This window comes from Cynocephalus volans, chromosome 7 (assembly GCF_027409185.1).
Source record: "Cynocephalus volans isolate mCynVol1 chromosome 7, mCynVol1.pri, whole genome shotgun sequence".
NCBI classification, from domain to species: Eukaryota; Metazoa; Chordata; class Mammalia; order Dermoptera; family Cynocephalidae; genus Cynocephalus; species Cynocephalus volans.
The window spans coordinates 92,720,701-92,740,354 of NC_084466.1; the positions used below are offsets into that span (position 1 = coordinate 92,720,701).

Consider the following 19,654-nt stretch of genomic DNA (forward strand, 5'->3'; position numbering starts at 1 on the left):
CCATCTGCTTTGGATTCCTCTAAGCCACATCTTCAGTCCCTTGCAAACTTGAAGCTCTATTTAAAGAGACTTGGATGCATATTAAATCAATTTCCTGATAATACTGATGGAATGAAGGCTTGTTACCCGCCCCCCCCCCCCCATTTTCCTGCTGTCTTTCTTTCCTTCCACACACTTATCAAAATGTTCCAGCTATTGTTCTGAAAACAAGAATAGAAATGTAGGTGGCAGATGAACTGTGTACCTAAAAAAAAAAAAAAAAGTCATATTCAAGCCTAGGCTTTTGCTCTCAAATATTCTTTCTTCTATTTAAAAAAAAAATAAGAATTTTGAATATGACTTTTCTAATTATAATCCCTTAGGATTCTTTCTGTTCAACCTCACGTTCAATTGGGTGAGTCCTTGCCGGGTAGATTCAGAATCTAAGGAACACATGCAGCCATCTGAGACTAAGAGCACTGTGTTCTCTGTCTTTCTGCTATGTCATTCATTCTGATAGAAGTCTTTCCAGAACTGTGCAAAGCAGTTCCTCATAGATTTGGGATTCATCCCACTGTTGCTGTCATCATACTCTGAAAATAACCAGGAAACTTTCTAACTGGCCAAGCCTGGTGTCTCTTTTTATTAAAATATCCTAGAGGCCAATGCAACGTGAAAGTTGTGGAAATCTAATTCTGTTGCTCTCAGGATTCGAGCCTCCACATCCAGTGGTGGTGTTACATAACAGTGACTTTTGCTCTCACCCCTAGGACCATAGGACTGCTCCAAATGTGGGTACCAATTGTCAGCAAAAGTAATCTTTCTCTCTCCTCCTTTGCAATAAGTGGACATGGAAGCAGGTAGAGATAGAAGCATTCCCACTACGTGACAGGTTTTATGACCTTAGCCACTGACTCCAAAGGCAAATGCCAGCTAGTATATAGGACAGATTTAGGAAAGCTCCCATGTCAACATAGTGGCTCAACAAGCAATTACTGAATCCCTGCCATGTGCCAGGCACTCTGCTGGTGGCTAAAAGGGTGAGCAAGAATGTGTGATTCTTGCTCACTTGGAGCTTACCTGAGACTTTGACCAACCAGAACCATCTAAGGAGCCAGTGGCAGCTAAACAGAAGCTTGATTACATAGGAAGGTTGTCCCAATGAAATGCTCTTTTGGCAGGAGTTTTCCTCAATAAAATCTTGAAGGTATAAAATAATCATGAAGACAGGAAGCATATTAGAGGAAATGATCCTAAGAGCATTTGATAATTCACGTTGCTGAATGTACCTATTGGAACAGTTCAGGGCACAGATAACAGCAGAGTGTCTTGGGCACCTAAAAACCTATGGATCTAATGATGGACCCAGTAAAAGAGAGGTGCAGAGGTATTTGGGAGGGTGGGAGAGCTGTTGATGCTACCCTGAGGTCTTCTCCTTTCCAGACCCCACAAATGTCCTACTCTGGCATATCATGCCTCAGCAAACTCTCATACCTGTGGCTCCTCCCAGTTCCTGTGTGTGTAACAGATGCTGGAGGCCTGCTGAGCTGATGCAAGTATGTTGAGTCTACTCGGAGTGAATGCCTAGCTGCTTATGCTAGTTTGGGCACCACCCTTGGGTGTGGCTGGAGAACAAGGCAAGGATGTGTCACTGTGATTGTCATTACAGGAGGGTCAATCCAAAGAGCATATGCTCTAGAGCCGTGATGCGTGATTTACCAGGGGTGTTGGTGGTGGAGGGGAGGCGGGGCTTACTTTCTACATCAAAACCCTCTCCATGGCAAAATTAAGAACCATTTCTTTGCTTGAACTCATTTTCCCTCTATTCCACCCCCATCCTCAAAGGGTAAAGCTGACCTTTGTCTGCCTTAGTCTTCTCTTCTTTTAGTATGTGTTTGCTCAGAAGCAGCATTATCAAGTGGAGACAGGCAAATCTGCTGTGATCTGAAGACAGGAAAGTGCCATTGAGAATTTATTTTTAAGACTTGAAATGAGGCTCCATGAGGGCTACAAGCTACAAAAGATGTGTGATCATTCCTCACCCATGGTCTAACATGAGCATGTCTGTGGTGTAATTATGGAGGTCTAGTTATGATTTGGGGTGGTGGAGGTGCAGACACGGCTCCCTCTAGGGTGGCTCAGGTCCTGACTGTCTGCCTGAGTTAGGATGCATCCCCTTTGTGCAAAAAGTCCCGGTCCGTTTAGGACATCTCGCTGTTCTCTGTTGGGGCTACCAGTAGTCTGTCCTGTGACCTTGAGGCTCTGTCCTCTGAACTTGGATCTCTGTTTACAGAGATGCCTTTGCTACACTGTTGGGATCTATTTGCTTAGCCTTCTGCCCCCATTTAGGAAAACAGCAAAACAGCCTGTCTCTTCCAGAACAGCTCTATTGACAGCTGGGTGAGATGATTACTTTATTATCTTCCTCACTAGGAGGGAGAACACATTTCCCTCCTTTGTGATTAGCAACGTACTAGATGTGGCCATGGGTAGGAAATTATCTTATTGCTGAACCTTCTTGGGTTTTTGAAAGGTTTTTAAAATTTCTTTTAACCAGAAATAGTTATAGTCTGGGTTTGGGATTGTGGGCATGATACACACTCTCAATTGTTTTGTCTTAACTTTTCTCTTCCTGTGTATAGATCCTCCACAAACTTGAAATATGGTAGTACATTTGAGGTGGCAGAATCAGCCAGTGGTCTAACAGCCTTGCCATTAACTAACTGTTAAATTTCTCTTTCACTTATCATGGCATAGAGTTTGCAAGCAACCAAGCAGTCAACTTTGCCAACCAGTCCATAGGTCAACAAATAGTTCTTGAAAGCCCAGCAAGTTTCAGGGACCCCGAATTAGGTCCCAGGCTGGTAGGTGGAAGCGTAAGGCCAGCACAGCCTGGAGGTAGTCTTCATTTGCCAGCAATGATCTTCCCCCACGGAAGTCAGTCCCTCTGGGACCGGCTCTCAGTAGCGGAGGGAAGAAGTGGGCAGACAGGAACTGAATAAGCCTTTCTGGCAATGAGCCTCCAGGGAAATTCTGGTGAACAGTAACCCTGAAGGACATGACCCAAATCAGGGAAAGTGGCATTAAGACGCAGCAGCCAACAAGAGCACTGCCAGGTGAGATGTACTGTAATGCCCAGAAACTCCCTTGTGCAAGAGCCACAGAGAGGTGGTAAGGCAGAGCTGCATGGTTCAAGTTCCACCTTGGAAGGAAAGCGTGAACTGTTAGTACTGACCACCGTGCGGTTTGTGTTGTGGGGTCTCTGACCACCTCCACTCGGCCTTCTTTATGATGAAATGCTGCCGATTCCCCTTGATATGTACTTTTTAAAATTCACTCCCAAAATGTCAGGGGCTATCAAGGGTGGGAGACGCTGGGGGGGAGATGGGACAAGGAAAGCATGATTAGAAGGCTCAGCAGAAAGACAGAAGAGAGACTAGCATATGTATTTGATATAAATATTATAGTTTTACAGAGACATCTAGATCAATATATGCCACATTTCATCTACCTCTTTGACAAAGTGAGCACAATGTATTCAGGGAAAGCTGTATAGGATTTTCAATTTACTCTGTGTGATTTATTGTGACAGGATAGCTATGGATTTTTTAAGTTCTTTATACTTGTTCCAGTAAAAATGGATACCGTATCTTTAAAAATAAACAGCCCAGAGCTGTGCATTTTACATTGTCTTACTAGAGCGAAGCTCTGCTAAGAAGAGATCCGAGACCTCCCGCCCTTGCAGAACCTGATAGCAGTCAGATGTGCTCCAGTCTTTGCTCTTCGGCTGTTTTGCAGGGGTTGGGGTGGTGGGAGAGTAAACAGGCAAATCAATTAGGAACCTATTGCAGACGTCTAGACAAGATATGACGATGGCCTGAACCAGAGTGGGGGTAGGGCCGTGGAGCCCTGTGCAAGGATTCCTCAGGGTCTGGGGGTGCAGCCCAATCAGCCTGGCCCTCTTCATTTTATAGTGATGGGCCCCAAATCACACAGGACTGGCACCCAGTCTCCAGACTCCCAGCCCAGGATGCTCTTCGCAGCACCAGCTGCTTCCTCTCTTTAGAAAGTATCAAACTGGGAGTCATTCTGTCCTTGGTCTGGCACTCACCTTGCACTGAATTGCCGGACCTGTGTCCACATCACACAAATGCAGGCACTAGACTAAACATTTGTCCACGGCCATGCTGACGCTGAGATAAACGGGAGAGCATGGGAGGGGGCCCATCACTATCACACTGTCACGATTCCCTTTTTCAAAGGCAGTAGCTCTAAGTGGCCCTAAGAACCACGGAGTCATCTTAAACTCTGTAGGTTTTCATTCTTGCTGAACTACACTCATCCTCAGTGGATCTCTGGATGACTCCTTCACGGGAGCCATGAAAAGCCCTGCCTAGTGGCTGCCCCTCCTGTCCCCCTCCTATGCCTTCTGCCAAAGTCAGTTCCCCTAAGTTGTCCGTTCTCAAAGCCATCTGCGGAACTGAACTCTTCAGTGGACGTCCCAACTCAGCTTGGATATGCATGCTTTCCTGGCTCACCACCAAGAAGGGCGTAGAGAGACTGGGGAGAATGTGTGGGGTTTCGTTCTGGAGGTGCAGGTGGCTAGTACAGCAGAAGCACACCAATATGTATTTAGTGAAGATGTGCCTTTGAAATCAGTGACTGGCGACTTCCTAGTGATTCTTGAGAGTCCACAGTAGTCAAGCATTATACTTACTCTTGTGAAGTTGTGCTCAGCCGCTTGATGCCATACCTGCTCCGTGCTCCACCCATGTTCCCGGCCCCCAAATAACCCAGCACCAGGCACCACTTGCTTCCGCTGGCTGAGTAACTCTGTCCCAGAAAATGCCATCTGCTACTATGTTGGCCTTTAAGATGCCTCTTTCTGCATCTGAAATGGATCTTTTATTTTATTATTATTATGTTTTTAAATTTGAAATGGATCTCTTAATCTGAACCATTACATTTAGTTTATGTTTAGTTTGTTACCTTTGCCCAAGAAATATTTCTTCACAGAACTAAGCAAAGCATTAAAAACCAAAAGGTCCATCAGACCAGAAATGGTTACTGATTTAGGTCTGTTGGTCATCTTCACAAACCGAGTGGTCAGGCTCTCTAGAAATCAGTTATGAAGATTGCCCGTGGTCCAAAATAGTTCAAAGATAGAGCCACGGGTGGGAACAGATTTACCTACCTTCACAGATTAACTTTCCCAAGTCTTCCCCACTGTAAATGGATCATTGAGATCCTCTGGATCCCCGGACTTGTGATTAAGTCCTGAGCTGGACGTGGCATATAATGTCTAAAAGGGACATTTGCCTCACTTTGCAGCCCCTTGGCTTGCCAAATCACGTGGCTTCAGTTCAAAGTTTCAGAGTTCTTGACCAGCGGGACTTGTGATTTCTGCCTATCACTCAGCCTTTGCTGAGAATCTAGCGATTCTGCAACACTGTGATGTTTTATGCACCCCAGGCCCCCATCTAAGCCCACCAAGAACCCCTGGCCCACTGAAAACCCCTCCAATACCTATTCCATCATGTAGTCAGGAGGACCTCTTGCTGCCCCAGCCCTGCTCATCCTGAAAGATCAGAGGCTGAAATACACAAGCCTATGCCCTTTCCCCACCACCTTCATCGTAGTGGGAGCTGGAATTGGAGACCAGGATCACATCCTGAACAAGTCACTTGTACTTGCTGTGGGATGTCAGGCATGTGACTTAAGGAAGTTCAGAGAGGTTATCTGAAAAGATGCAGGATAGTAAGAACACAGGGTTGTTGAGAAGTAGAAGTAGGAAGATTATGAAGGCCACATGACACTTTATATCTACTACGTACTGATTTAGACGTCACATGAATCCTACTGTTTTATAATGCTTACAATGGGCCAGACCCTTTACTAGGCGTTTCTGTGTATTATCTCCTAAAATAAATCCTCAGGATAACCTCATGATTCAGGTACTAGCTCCAGACCCTCAAAGGCTCTGACTTTTTCGTTGTAAAATGCAGAATTGGTACCTTATCCAAGACTCTTTAGTTATCCGGTGTCTGAGTTAACACAAGGCTTTCAGAGTATGAATCTCACATGGTAGCATTGTAGGTAGGTGTCGTGGAGATAATTTTGGATGGGGATCTTTTTGGCATTCTTCAAATCATGCTGTGTGAGCAACCATCACCCTGCTCTCAATCTTTGAATATTTTCAATTATATTTGTAATAATTGAAGATACAATAAATTGTGCGTCTCTTCTCCCTGCAATAATATTCTTTCCAAACTAGTACACCTGGAGTTTTCCAAAGACCTAAAAATATTTCTGGAAAATAAATTCTTCCATTGGCCGTCCGTCCCTCATGCTCCTGCAGGGCTTCCGGCCCTTCTTCAGACACGGCTGCGGAAGCAGATCTTCTGATGCTAATGCTGAGTTACAGAGGCGGCTTTCCCCATCCATCAATTCTAACTGCATTCAAACGTTTTCAATATGTGGGCTCCTTGATAACTTTCACTGTATGGAAAACAAAATGGAGGGAAATGATTATTGGCACAAAAGGGGGAGACCGTAAATCTTCAAATCAGATACAGGACAGATTGGAACAATATGGGTTCTCCAAGGTTGCCATGATAATGTACCTAATAACTCTCCTTGGGCAAAAAGGCAATCTGCTTTCAATCAATCTTGCTTTTTCTGAGCAAAAATACCAATTATGTTGAAGGAAGGTTTTTTTCCTTCCTTTTTGATAAAGACTGCTCTCCACCCCAGAAATCAGGCTGTAGCTAAAAGATATATATTTTCAATTGTCTAGAGTGGTATTGGACAGCTAGCACCAAATGAAAAAAGTCAATCCTTTTTTTTCTCTCCTCTCCTGCCAGCATTTGTCTACTTCTTAAGAGAAGTGAAAGCTAATTAAAAGCTTAAAGGATAATATTGATTGCATTGGAATATATTTTATATGTACCCAGCACTCTTTCAAGCAAGAGAACCCTGACGTTTTTTGAGGCTGAATAAATCAGCTGTCTGCGACTTTGATTCAAGGGTGAGGAGGGGAGAACTCACCTCCTTCCTTCCCACCTCTCACTTATCTTTCCTGGGGATGAATGATTTCAGAAGAGGAGGAAGGGATGCTGACAGATGTTCATTCAGTTCTTCGAGGATGGCATAGGAAGGATGAATGTTCAGGCATCTTCCCCAGACCTACCATTGATTTGAGTCCAGCTTTGAATAATAACCAGACGTATACTGGTATAGAACTTTGAACTTTACAATGCCTGGTGCAGGAGGCTGGCGGGGTGGTATTAACCTCTCGGCTTTCTCATGCATGGAACAGGAATAAGTAGTCTGCCCAGGACGACACACATGGGTGGTGGCAGAGCAGGAACATATCTGGCTCACTTTCACATCCCCAACCACAGGAACAGCTCCAACCACATAGCTTTCCTGTGGGGATACCCACCCGTTGGATTCATGTTGACCTTGTTCTTCACCTTGGAAGTCTGTAGACAGAAAGCATTCGAATGCCACCAAGGAGCCCCACAGTCATTGGTGGGGAGGTGAGGTCAGGAGGAGAATCCTGTTTCCCAGTCACTGGGTCACTTTGAACACCCTTGGCAAATTCAGAATCAGAAAGCTTATTCAGAACATGCAAATTCATTTGCAGCCTATTTTGTCCATGTAAATGCGCATGTGCCACAAGAAACATTTTAAGACATGATATGATAAAAACATATATAATCCAAATGCTCTATGTATGTCATGTATTCTGATATACTGTGTATTTTACAGCCTTATAGTAACGAGGAGGGTCGTCCTGTGGGCTTTGGGCATAAAATTTGGACAGGTGGCCAAGGGACCTCACTCAACCTAGCAGATGCTGGCTAGAGAGCGCAGTGACCGTGTTAAGATGTCCCTTCTGAAGCAGCCCATGGACACTCTCCCCTCCCCTCGATAGCCTCTGCTTGCCTGATCGCTCAGTGCACCACCGTAACAATAACAGTCCATAATGGTGATATTATTAACTGCATTGTGCATATTATTGATTTACTCTTTGTTCCGCATCATTATCCTTTCACCAATGAGTTTACTGCATGATTCTCACATACTTAGTCAAGCACCAAATTACAACGGAAGGGCGGGCTCTCGTAATGGCATCTAATGGAACATTGCCTAAGCCGTCATCACTCCTCCTGTTATGAGCTGCCTCTGGCCAGTGAGCTTTCTGCCTTATTGGAGTGCGCACAGAGCAATTATGAAGTGCAAGGGAACTGGCCATTCTAAGTTTTACCCAAGAAGTGACCATGCTGCATGTACACCACCTGCCCAAGTCTCAAAGGCAGCTGGAGATTCAGCCTCTGTCACTACCAGCCTGAGGGGTGCAGGGACATGAGCTGAGCCCCTTGCTACACATAGACTCTGCACTGGAAGCCAGTGGTTTCTTCTCCACACTCAGTCCTGGCTTTTGGTCCTGGGGCTAGCTTTTGCATCAAAGTTCTTACTCCTGAGTGGCCACAGTATAGCCCAGTGCCAAAGCCAGATGGGTCCAGGAGCCCAAAGCTGTTGGAGGAACTGTTGGTCTCAGCAGTTCAGGAAGAGGAGATCATCTCCTCAGCGTGAGCCACTGTCTCCAGAGGCAGAAGCCCAAACCACTCTAGAACAAGGCGAGCAGTCCCACCCTCATTTTGTCCCAGATTCTCCCCGTCTTGAAGTAAATTCCTTTGGCTCTCATGGAAGTCCCAGGCATCCTGAGGAAGCGGCTCTTTGGGGATGCACAGCCGGGCAGCATGATCTTCGATTCCATAGGCGTCCCATCCCCATTTAGCCCTGAGTAATGCTCACTTACTGTAAAGTGTTACATGCCCCCATTGTCGGAGGAGTTATGGTGGAAAAATGCAAAATTTTCTTTTTACTGCTTATGGCCAGCAGAGCCTATAACGTGTCAAGCCGCGCATTAGCCACCCTGATAAAAGTCCGCTTTCTTACACACAAAATCATCGTTTCAGCAAGATTTGTTATCTCATTACCTGATAAGCTCTATGTCATAAACCAAGACTCATACAGTAAATCTCCCGGGAGGACGCTTTGTGGGCAGAATGGGAGAGATATGAATCTGCAAGGGACTTGATAATGCAGCATTTAAGCCCAAGCATAATGTCACTTATTGTTAAATGCATAAAACCACTTGGCCAAATGGTTGGGCTTTTAATAGGATTTTGTGCAGCCTCAGGTGAGAAGCCATATGCCTTCTCTGTCTAGGAGTCTCTGCGCACCTGCCAGCACCGCTGCTTCGCCTCACAGCCCTCAGGGACCGGGAGCTGGGCCCTCACTGAGGCCGTGGGAGGAGATGCATGCTTCCCTGCAGCTGCTGCGCTTCCTAAGCCTCGCAGGGGGTGGGGTGCGGGCTCATGCCGCCGGGCCTGGCCTGATCTAACTGGACTCTCCTGTTCAGGCACATTGTGGTCTGTGGACACATCACTCTGGAGAGTGTTTCCAACTTCCTGAAAGACTTTCTGCACAAGGACCGGGACGATGTCAATGTGGAGATCGTCTTTCTTCACAAGTAAGAGGCTCCTGCTGTTCCCAGGTGCTCCACCTCATCACGCAGCCTGTGGGGGACTCCCTGAGTGTCTGTAGGAGTGGTGTCATGGGGGTGCGATTGGGGATCAGGGCAGACTGGAGTGAGCCATGATCCCTGCTGGCTTCGTTGGGGACGACGTCACAGAACCAGGGGAAAGGGCAACAGCACACTAGTTCATGACGAGGACAGAGCCTGCCTCGGCAGAGGCAATCCTGGGGCCACATCTGAGTTTCCCTCTGGAGGAAATGATGATGGAGTTAATCATCTCCATTGTCGCCTCAGCAGTCTGGACCTGTGTGATGCCGGTGTGTCCACAGTGTCTGCTGTGCGATGCTTAGCTCTGTGATGTGGATGCTTTAGGAGTGCAAGAGTGGGATAGGGACCAAGCAAGACACGTAAGAGGATAGTAACAACGTAAGAGGAAGCAGAGAGTAAGGTAATAATAATAACTGCTGTTTCCAGGAACCTCCAGCATGGGACCCTAGGCTGCTCACTGTGCATATCACCCCTCGTTTATTCCACAGACAGAGTAAAAGTGTATTTTTTGGACTCAAGATCTCTCTGTCTGAATCCTGACTCAACCACTTACTGGTTAAGCAAGCTACTTATCTTCCCTGAGCCTCAGTTTCCAAATCCATAATTTGGGGAAATAATAATGGTTTCTACCCACTGGGCTGTTGTGAGAATGACATGAAGCAATCCATGTAAGGTGTGCAGAGCCGAGTCAGGCATACAGTAGGTACTCAATAAACGTTAGCTACTATCATGAAAGATAAACTATTTGAGGCTGCACAATCAACTCAGGAGGTAGGCCTTACCATTTTACAGGTAAGGAAAGCAAGGTATCTCCCCGCCCTCCAGTGTTACAGTTTTGAGCTTTGCCTGGTCCCCTCTTTAGGTAAAAGGTAGTCTGCCACAGGAATGGAGAGCGATGGGGGGCTCCACCATGTTGACACGGCGGTACCATCATCATCCTCTTTTACGGAGATGGGGCTGTCATGGGGCCCAGTCGTAAAGGGCCGGGACGAAGTTCATGTGCTGCTGTTGGCTCAGCACAGTGTTGGCCACCCAGGGCTCAGTGCTGCTCTGAGGGCCTACGAGATTGCCTTCCTACAAGCCCCCCGTTCTGTGCTTCCCCTTCTGCTGGCATTTGTTCACAGAGTGCCAAACTTCTGACTTGCCACCATATTGCATCACTAGCATTTTTCTTGTCTGCAATGACTTCTCCACACTCTGATAGGACAAACCAGGCCATGGTGGCACGGCAGCACGCACCCACAGGTCCTATTTAGTGCTCAGCTGCTGATTACCAGCTGTGGGGCCAGTCCTCTGCTGAGCATTTTGGAAGGCTCAAGAGAGGTATAGGGGGCAGGTTCTGCCCCTACATTGGTCCGGCATTTCACAATGAGCACACGTGCAACAATTAGAGGACAACATTGATCCTGTATTAATCAATGAATGGTGAAGTCAGTTTAATCAGGTGGCAGGACTGCACGGGCAGCTCTATCAGGGAGAGACCAGGGCTGCTTGCGTTGCCAGGGCAGGCCTCTGAAAGGTGTACCTTGTGATGGACCTGGAAGGCTGGTCAGGTTCGCACAGGCAGCCACTTTTCTCTCACCCACTGCTTTAGTTGGAATAAACAATCTGGCTGCTAATGCTTCAGTTGCCAGGACTCACCTTTGTGTCCCCAGCATCTGTCAATGTCAGACTCATAGTGGATGGCCCAGGTAATTAACTTCTCGGAGTTTTGGGTTAATAACATACCTTCCTATCGGGTTGTTTTGAGATTTAAATGAGTTAATACTTATCAAGTGCTTAGAACTCTGCCACAAAGTAAATGCTCAAAAACATTAACAATGAGTATTATTACTAAGTACTTAATAAATGTTAGGCAATGTTGACTTAGCGGTCCCTGCCACATAGTAGATTATAACTAAATATCATCTCCCCGTGCCTAGCATTGTACATGTACAGGGTATTTTTTTTATCTGTGCAGAATTAATAAAGGAACAAATAGGTCAATTGATCGTTTAATCCTTGTCCTCCGTGAGAGAGGTGTCCGTACAGCTCAGCACTAAGAGGTGGGATGAGTAGTATACACACGTGTGAGTCAAGAATGGAACTGAGAGTAAATTAAGTCTGTCTGTGGCTGCTCGGAGGTGACTTTTTTGATCTAAGTCTTGGGGGATGAGAAGTCCATGAGGCAGAGAAGCAGGGGAAAGTCTCCTGATGGAAGAAATAGCACGATGGCTCTGCTAGGGGACCCTTTGGCTCATCCCTGATTGTATTAGTCAGGGTTCTCCAGAGAAACAGAATCGGTGGGAGATACAGATAAAGATATTGACGTATCTGTATGTATATGATTTTATCCATCTCTTGAGAGATTTATTATGAGGAGTTGGCTCCCTTGATTGTGGAGGTTGAGATGTCCCACGATCACAAGCTGGAGACCCAGGAAAGCTGGTGACCCAGGAAAGCTGGTGGTGTAATCAGTTTGACTCCAAAGGCCTGAAAACCAGGGCAGACAGTGACATAAATCCTAGTCCAGAGGCAGGAAAAAAGAAATAGGTGTCCCCGCAGAAGCAGGCAGGCAAGAAGCGAAGGGGACAAATTCCTCCTTCCTCTACCTTTTCATTCTATTCAGGCCCTCAAAGAATTGGACGATGTCCACTCACGTGGAGGAGCACTCTTTACTGAGCCTGCTGATTCATATACTAATCTCATCTGAAAACACCCTCACAGACACACCCAGAAATCATACTCAAGCTGGGTACCCTGTGACATGATCAAGTTGACACATAAAATTAGCCCTCACCGCGACGTCATGGTCTCTGCTTCTCTGTTCATAAAGCAGGGACTCCATTCATAGCACAGCTGAAGACGTTTCGCCTCATAGGCCTAAGACTTTGTAAAGGCCACGAACCTCTTTTATTTTTTTTAATCATATATATATATATTTATTTATTTATTTTATTTTAACTTCTCAATATACATTGTAGTTGATTTTCGTGACCCTTCACACGTTCCTCTTCCCCCCTCTCCCTCCCCTCCCCCTCTACTTCATATCTGTTCACTCGTCTTAACAAGTTCAAGGAATTGTTGTGATTGGTTTTACCTCGATACTGGTTTTGGTTTTCAGTTGGGTGGAGGTTTTACTTCTCTTGAGTGTGAGCCTTGTATTTATGGCAAGAAAGGGAGCTACTTAGAAGTGCAAAACCTTTCCCCAGGTCTCACTGTGGAGATTAGAGTGAAGAGAGGCCAGAGGCTGAAGTCCCAAGCTCGTTATATTAATGGCTGTTTCTTTTCTCCCCATGCAGCATTTCACCTAACCTGGAGCTTGAAGCTCTGTTCAAACGGCATTTTACTCAGGTGGAATTTTATCAGGGTTCAGTCCTCAATCCACATGATCTTGCAAGAGTCAAGGTAAGGAGGAAGAGTTGACTTCTGCTCTTATTCCCTCTTGGGGGGTGGTCTGACTCTGTGGGGAGGGGACATGCTCCCAGGATGGCCAGGAGTCATCTCCTAAGCCCCTAGTGAGATAAATCAGATAGCACCAACCTTGACATCAGCCGCCTTCTGGCCCCAGGACCTTGTGCTGCTGACACCTGCTGGACCACCTATAAGCATTCCACACTTTGTCAGGTCATAACATGAAACTTATTTTACTGTTTTCCTCAATATCAGCCACTCCTAAAGGAAGTAGACCAGTTGCACAGACTCAGTAGTCTTAAATACAACACAATAATCAGGTAATTTTTATCTTGAATACTTAAGTTGGACTCAACATAGCTCTGACATCTATTACTGACATCTGAAGGAAACATTAGGGTAAAGTATAATATAAAATTTTACTAAGCCATAATATTTTGAGCTTCCTTTTTTCCCCCACCAAACACTCAAGGTGCAAAACTAAATGTACAGGTATCTGACATCACTTGGTAATGGGCTGATCTTTCTCTCCAGAACCTGCTATTAGAATCTTCTCATAAAGCATGCCTGAGGCTCAGAAGGGAAAGCGACACAGGCAAATGGCATCACCCACTTCACTCATTTTACGTAAATTTTGTAAGCGTGTTCAATAGTTGCACGCTGATTGGTGTACATTAATATTGTGAATCCACTGAAGTCTGAATGCTAACTCTGGTCACCACATAGTTCTGTAAATAATATAATAGGCAAACATGAATAATCCAAAAGGATTTGGGGAAATTCTTTGCATTATTAAAGAAATTTAGAGACAATCTGTGACATACTGTGGGGGAAAACATGCCCCACCCCCCAACCAAATGCAGGAATGGTCTACCAAGTAGGACAGACTGCAGACCTGAGCCAGCATGAGAATTCTTATGCTTATATAGTCCAGTTAATCTTAATATTATCCAAATATGACCCAAGTGATGGCTGATGTGAAATCTTATGAGAATGTTGAAAAAACAGTTATTGTTCGTGGACCTAATTTAAATGCAAGCAGTTATTAGCACATCAAACTCATGGTCCCCTCTAAGGAATAAATCCCTTTTGGCTCATGTTTAGCCAAGTCAATAGGTTGTATTTTGAGTTCATCTGAAACATATAATTTCACACAATAGATTTGTTGTCTTTTGAATATCTGAATGCTAATTGAATACTAAACAATACCCAGATGTTATCTGATTTAGACCTCTGATCTCTTCTTAGTCCACAAATAATGAAGGACTTCGAAATCTAAATTTCTGAATACCCAGCTACTCAGTTAACTTGCTCACCTGTGAGAAGGAGTTTAGCCCACCTACCTCCATTTCCCAACTGGAAAAATTAGGATGATGGGGTAGATGGTCGAGAAAGGAGGTGGGGAGGGGACTGAAGGGCTTAATTACTTGTTGTTTGAAGAAGTCTGGAAATCCTACATGTAAGCCACTATGCCAAATGAAAAGTGTGATTACCAAGGTACACATTGTACCCTTCAACGGCAACAAGACGAAATGTTTATACCATAAGAATAACTTGCAACCTGCACTTTTGACAAAAACTATAATCTCTCAGCGTTGTTTTTTTCTTTCTTGCAAAGCACCAGGTTCCCCAAGAGCTGTCAACAGAGAGAGACTGCAGTTGAGCTTGGCTATTTTATATGTTTGTGTTCTGGGTTTTTCCTTTTGGTGTCTTAGATAGAGTCAGCAGATGCGTGCCTCATCCTTGCCAACAAGTACTGCGCTGACCCGGACGCTGAAGATGCCTCCAACATCATGAGGTAACTCAGCGGGGATGGGGACGTGGGTCCTCTTCAGAGGTCTATCTCTGTGGAACCTTCTTTCCCCCATAAGCCACCCCTCAACTTGCCACCTGCATAGGCTGGGGGAGCCGAGGCTGTGGTGGTGAGGAGGGCCAGGCGCCCAGGACGCCACCAATGGCCAGCTCACCCATAGCAGGTGGGAGCTCTGGGATTCACGGCTGGTCTGGGGTTTGAGATCCCTTGAGATAGAGCTAGAAAAGGAAAGAGATTTGGATGGGTGCTGACCTCAGTTAAGGTACCGTGTTCCCTAAGGGGAAGTGGATTGAGATGTTTTCACTGGGAGTAATTTCGCCCCCCAGGGGACAATCTGCAGTGTCTAGAGATGTTTTTGGCCATCATAACTAAGTGACGGTGTTGGTGGCATTGATGGGTAGAGGTCAGGGATGCTGCTAAATGTCCTACGATGCACAGGACAGCCCCCTGCAAAGGAGACTTATCTTGCCCTAAATGTCAATAGCGAAGGGGTTGAGAACCCCTTGTGAGAGCTTTCCAAGTGTGTCTGCGGCATGTTGATTAGAATCACCTCGCAGAGAAGCTAGCTTGTTTCAACCAGTTTCCCCAAATTAGATTGTGTTCTTCACTGAAAGCCTTCTCAGTGCTTTTACTACTAATGTGAATCCGAGATAATGTTCTACAGAGCATTTCTCAAACCTGTTTGACTACCAGCCCCCACTCTTTTTTTAACAGACTATTTAGCAGGGGGAGGAAGCCATGGGAAACACAGCCCAGTGTCTGTTCTGCAAATGGGTTAGGCCCATCTCATGCTTGGCTAAGCACCAACTTCAACACCTTGTTCTTTTCTCATTTCAGAAGAAAAATTATTCCATTTTTTCTCTTTAGATAAACCCACAGTCACATGCTGTGACTATGAAATGACGATTTTGCTCCCAATAGTTAAAGCCCTTTTGGAATTTGTCTCTACTCTAACATAAATTGCAGAATAGTTAAGAGAGCTGGGAGGGAATAATCCAGAGAACCTTCTGGAGAGGAGATGAACTAAGAGAAAACATTTCACTCCCACGGTATTCCCAGGATCTCTTGCCTAATTGCGAACAGCCATGCTTGGCGCAGACAGATTTCACCTCTCTCTGCAGCTTTGTTTACTTTGTCCTGGGAATTTACCTGAGGTTGAGGGTTGGGAAGTTGCTTTATGTCATTACAGGGCTCACATCTCCTTCATCTTTACTTCTTGTCAGTGGCCCCTGGTGACTAAGCTTTCCCCATCCGTGAGGTGGGGGATTCCTCCGGTGCATATCAGATAAGCAAGTGCTCCCCGAAGCATCTGGTCCTTGTGTCTGGCAGGCAGCATCTGACAGCCTTCTCTTTCCACGCACTTTTCTCTGCAGTGTGCTGACAACTGTCATGTTAAGGGGGTTGTGCATGAACTATCGTAAGCACTGGGCTTGTGGGCTGCAGAGAGAGGGTGGCATGGGGACCCACTTCCCAAAGGGGCCCATCCCTAACTAGTCACAGCTGGAAGGTGACTACACCAGCTTCAGTTTACGGTGTGTCACTTGTTCCTTCCTTTGAAATAAGTAGGATTTCTATCCTTTCACACATTTTTCTGTCATTTGAAATGATAAAAATATATATAGCCTTTAAGGAACTCTTCAAAATTTAAAGGGAAAAACCAAAAAAGATGAAGCTTAACATTTTGACCCCGCAGAAAAGTTTGGGGCTGGCACAGTTCCTCCCACCCCCTCAGTGAATAATAGAAAGTAGTAATAGCTCTGAAATGGGCATTTTTCTTTATTGCCATATTTTATTTAAACCCTGACTGTGAATGGGTTAATAGGAACACATATAGGTGCCGGATGATTGGCAGGATGCCAAGGCATAGATATTACTGGACAGAGGTAGTATCAGAAATGTAATGAAGCCACGGACTAACTAGGACCACACTAAGGCCCAGGCAGCCAAAGGAAGTGGGAGAAGTTCAGGGTTAAAAATGGGCTCTGTCTTTCTCTTATTTGTATAATCCTCCTTCCTCCTTAGTTTAATGAGACCAGTCTGCCCCTTTTGAAATTAAAATGTCAAAGATCCATTTGAAATGAGCTAATGCAGAAAACTGGCTGATGCTGTGACCTGCACTGAGAGGCTGACAGAGGCTCAGAGTCCTTGAGTTATAAGCACGGGCCAACACAATACTTTTTCAAAAATAAAATGAAATCCTTCAAGTGCAAAAAGCCAGAGTGGATTTGTGCAGGGAGACGCTTTCGCATGATCCATTTCCTAAATTCACAAGTTGCAGCTCTTGAGATAAAGCTGCTCCCTGGTGCCTTCTCTCTGTCTCTGCACAAGCAGGGCTGCAGTGGACCAGCCTGGTGGGAAGTTGGTGGGGGTGGTCATAACAAATGCCTTTGCATTCCTGATTAGGCCTAGGAGGTGGGCCTTTCCGTGGAATTCCATTCTTGAGCCTTCCTGGTCACAGGAGGAAATGTACAATGTCACCTCTGACAGAGTCAGTAATGACAAAAACCATAACTTACATGTGGAGAGAGCTTTTAATGATTTCAAAGCATTTTCACATCTGGTCTCGCATTTGCTGCTCATACCAAGCCTGTGAAGTAAATAACGCAGGTACTGTTGCCCCCAGTGTCCAGATGAGGAAACAGGAACAGAGAGCCCAGAGACTTCCTGAAGGTCACCCAGTTCATTAGTCCAACAGCTGCAACTGGAGCCCAGGTGTTTCCGTGCCCTTCCCTGTTGCACAGTGATTGACATGGGAGCACTTTTAAGGGGAGGGGGTGGGGGCTCAGTGGTTAGTACTGAGAATGGACTGAGGGTGATTGGGGGTGGTTTCCACCAGATCGAGACTTCTTTGAGACCTTGGAACTTCTTTTTAACGCGTGTTCCCATCTTTGTTTAGGCTCCATTAGCTATGGAAGGCTGAGTCCTTGATCTCACCCTAAGAGTTCGACTTAGAAATCATTTTTGTGAGAGTGGCCAAGAATGTGTGTGACAGTTAGAACCATTTGTCACGCTGCTTGTTTGATTTGCCATTGTTGTCTCAAGTTGTTAACTTGGGCAATTGGACTTGGAGCAGATTGTTTCTAGGCTGGTCCCTGGGGTGTGGGAGATTGCAGACCTCTGGAAAGCAAGTGATTTCAGCTTGCTTTAGATGACTACATAGGCAGTGAGCCTGTGACCCCCACTCCGGAACCTCCACCCCCTTTTCACATATGCACACATACCATCACCAAGGCAGCACAAGGTCCCTCGCTTTTTTAATGCTCAGGAGATAGACTGTGGCCGTTTTGTGATTTCTTTCCTTCTTTTTTTTTTTCTTCTGCATATTTTAATTTATTATTATTATTTAATTTATTGAAACATAATTGTACATGCCTGTGGGGTACTGCATTGAATATCAATACCCGTGTGCAATATGTGATGCTCAAATCAGGATAATTAGTATATTCAACAATACATAATGTAATCATTTTGTGTGATTTCTTTTTCATAGTACCAAGAAATATGGTGGTGGGAAAACAGTTTAACTTGGCTCAGTGCCTGCAGCCTTTCTGGATGGCCCTGGCTGCTGGCCCCTCCTGCGCCCATTTGGAAATAGTGTAATTAATCTTCCCGTCAGACTCCATGGGTAAGGCAGACCCTGCCTCACCTTCGGTTCTTTCTTTTTCAGGGTAATCTCCATAAAGAACTACCATCCGAAGATAAGAATCATCACTCAGATGCTGCAGTATCACAACAAGGTAGGACCATGAGAGCCTTTTCCAGGCCTGAAGACACATGCATGGGTCCAGTCTCTTCTCCCTCACTACATGGCCTCACACACACACACACACTCGCGTGCACATGTGTGCATGCACATCTACATTGGTACAACTCAAAAGCCTGGGTGAAGAGGTTACAAATCTCCCTGGGACATTTCTTCAGTCCAAACAACTTGTTTGCAGCTGTTAACTGGAAGGTAACTTCCTCATGCTCTGATTCATTCATTCAGGAAGCATCTGTTGAATGCTTAGGTTCAGAAAAAGTTGATGCATTCTTAGATCCCATCCATACCTAAATTCCAACAACTTCCATTTTTATGTGCTGCAGTCATTTCTTCATTTGATACTTATTGAATACCTACTATGTGATTAACACTCTACCTGATACCAGAGGGATATAAGTGAAGGAGAAGTCCTACTTTGTGCCCTCAGGGATTTAGCAGTTAAGGTGTTGAGAGTGCCCCAGGCAAGTGGTATGAGTTCTCTCCCTGAGGCCAGGTGAACTTGAAAGAGCATAATGTACACTGGGCAGAGAATGTGCAACACATTCTTAAGCTCAGGACAAGGATTTGCAGAGTTGAAATCAGGAAAATAGTAGGCTACCCAGAGATTAAACATAAAGGGATTTTCCTAGTGTTACGGCTTACAATGGGGGATTGACTGGAAAGAAAACAAATGTCGGAGTCTGTGTTGTTTCTCTGTGATTACTTTTAAGTAAACCAGAGTTCAGTGTCATTCAGAGGCGATGTTCCTTCATTCGACCAGTCAGTAAGCTCCCAAGAAAACAGCTTTGGGGGAGGGAAGGTGGCAACTTTTTCTGTTTGATATGGTACCAGTCATCTCCTTAATGAAGTTCAGAAACCGGAGCCTGCTCAGTACCTGGAGCCAGGTGTCCTGTCTGAACAGAACAACTCCCTGCTGGGTTATGACTGAGAGTGTGCCCCATCTCATAGGCCATATTCCCTACGAAATAGGCAGTCAGGTGACCCAGAGAAAACCTGATTCTGCCAAATGCACCAGCGCCACGCCATTATTTCTTAATTGCTGGCAAGTGCCAGCCCATTTTGCTGGGGGGAGGCCCTTCCGAGGCCATCGTTGAGTGGAGCCTGCTGT

At 45.5% G+C, this 19,654-nt stretch overlaps 1 protein-coding gene across 8 annotated transcripts in view; it reads left to right on the forward strand.

Moving 5' to 3' along the window:
• Window positions 1–19,654, forward strand: part of KCNMA1 (potassium calcium-activated channel subfamily M alpha 1) — a 701,659-nt gene that overhangs the window by 490,576 nt on the left and 191,429 nt on the right. For all 8 annotated transcript variants that reach the window (XM_063102675.1, XM_063102667.1, XM_063102668.1 and 5 more), the window contains 4 exons: window positions 9,413–9,523; window positions 12,859–12,964; window positions 14,686–14,768; window positions 18,451–18,520. In XM_063102675.1, the coding sequence (XP_062958745.1) occupies window positions 9,413–9,523; window positions 12,859–12,964; window positions 14,686–14,768; window positions 18,451–18,520 (370 nt within the window). The remainder of the gene's footprint in view (window positions 1–9,412; window positions 9,524–12,858; window positions 12,965–14,685; window positions 14,769–18,450; window positions 18,521–19,654) is intronic.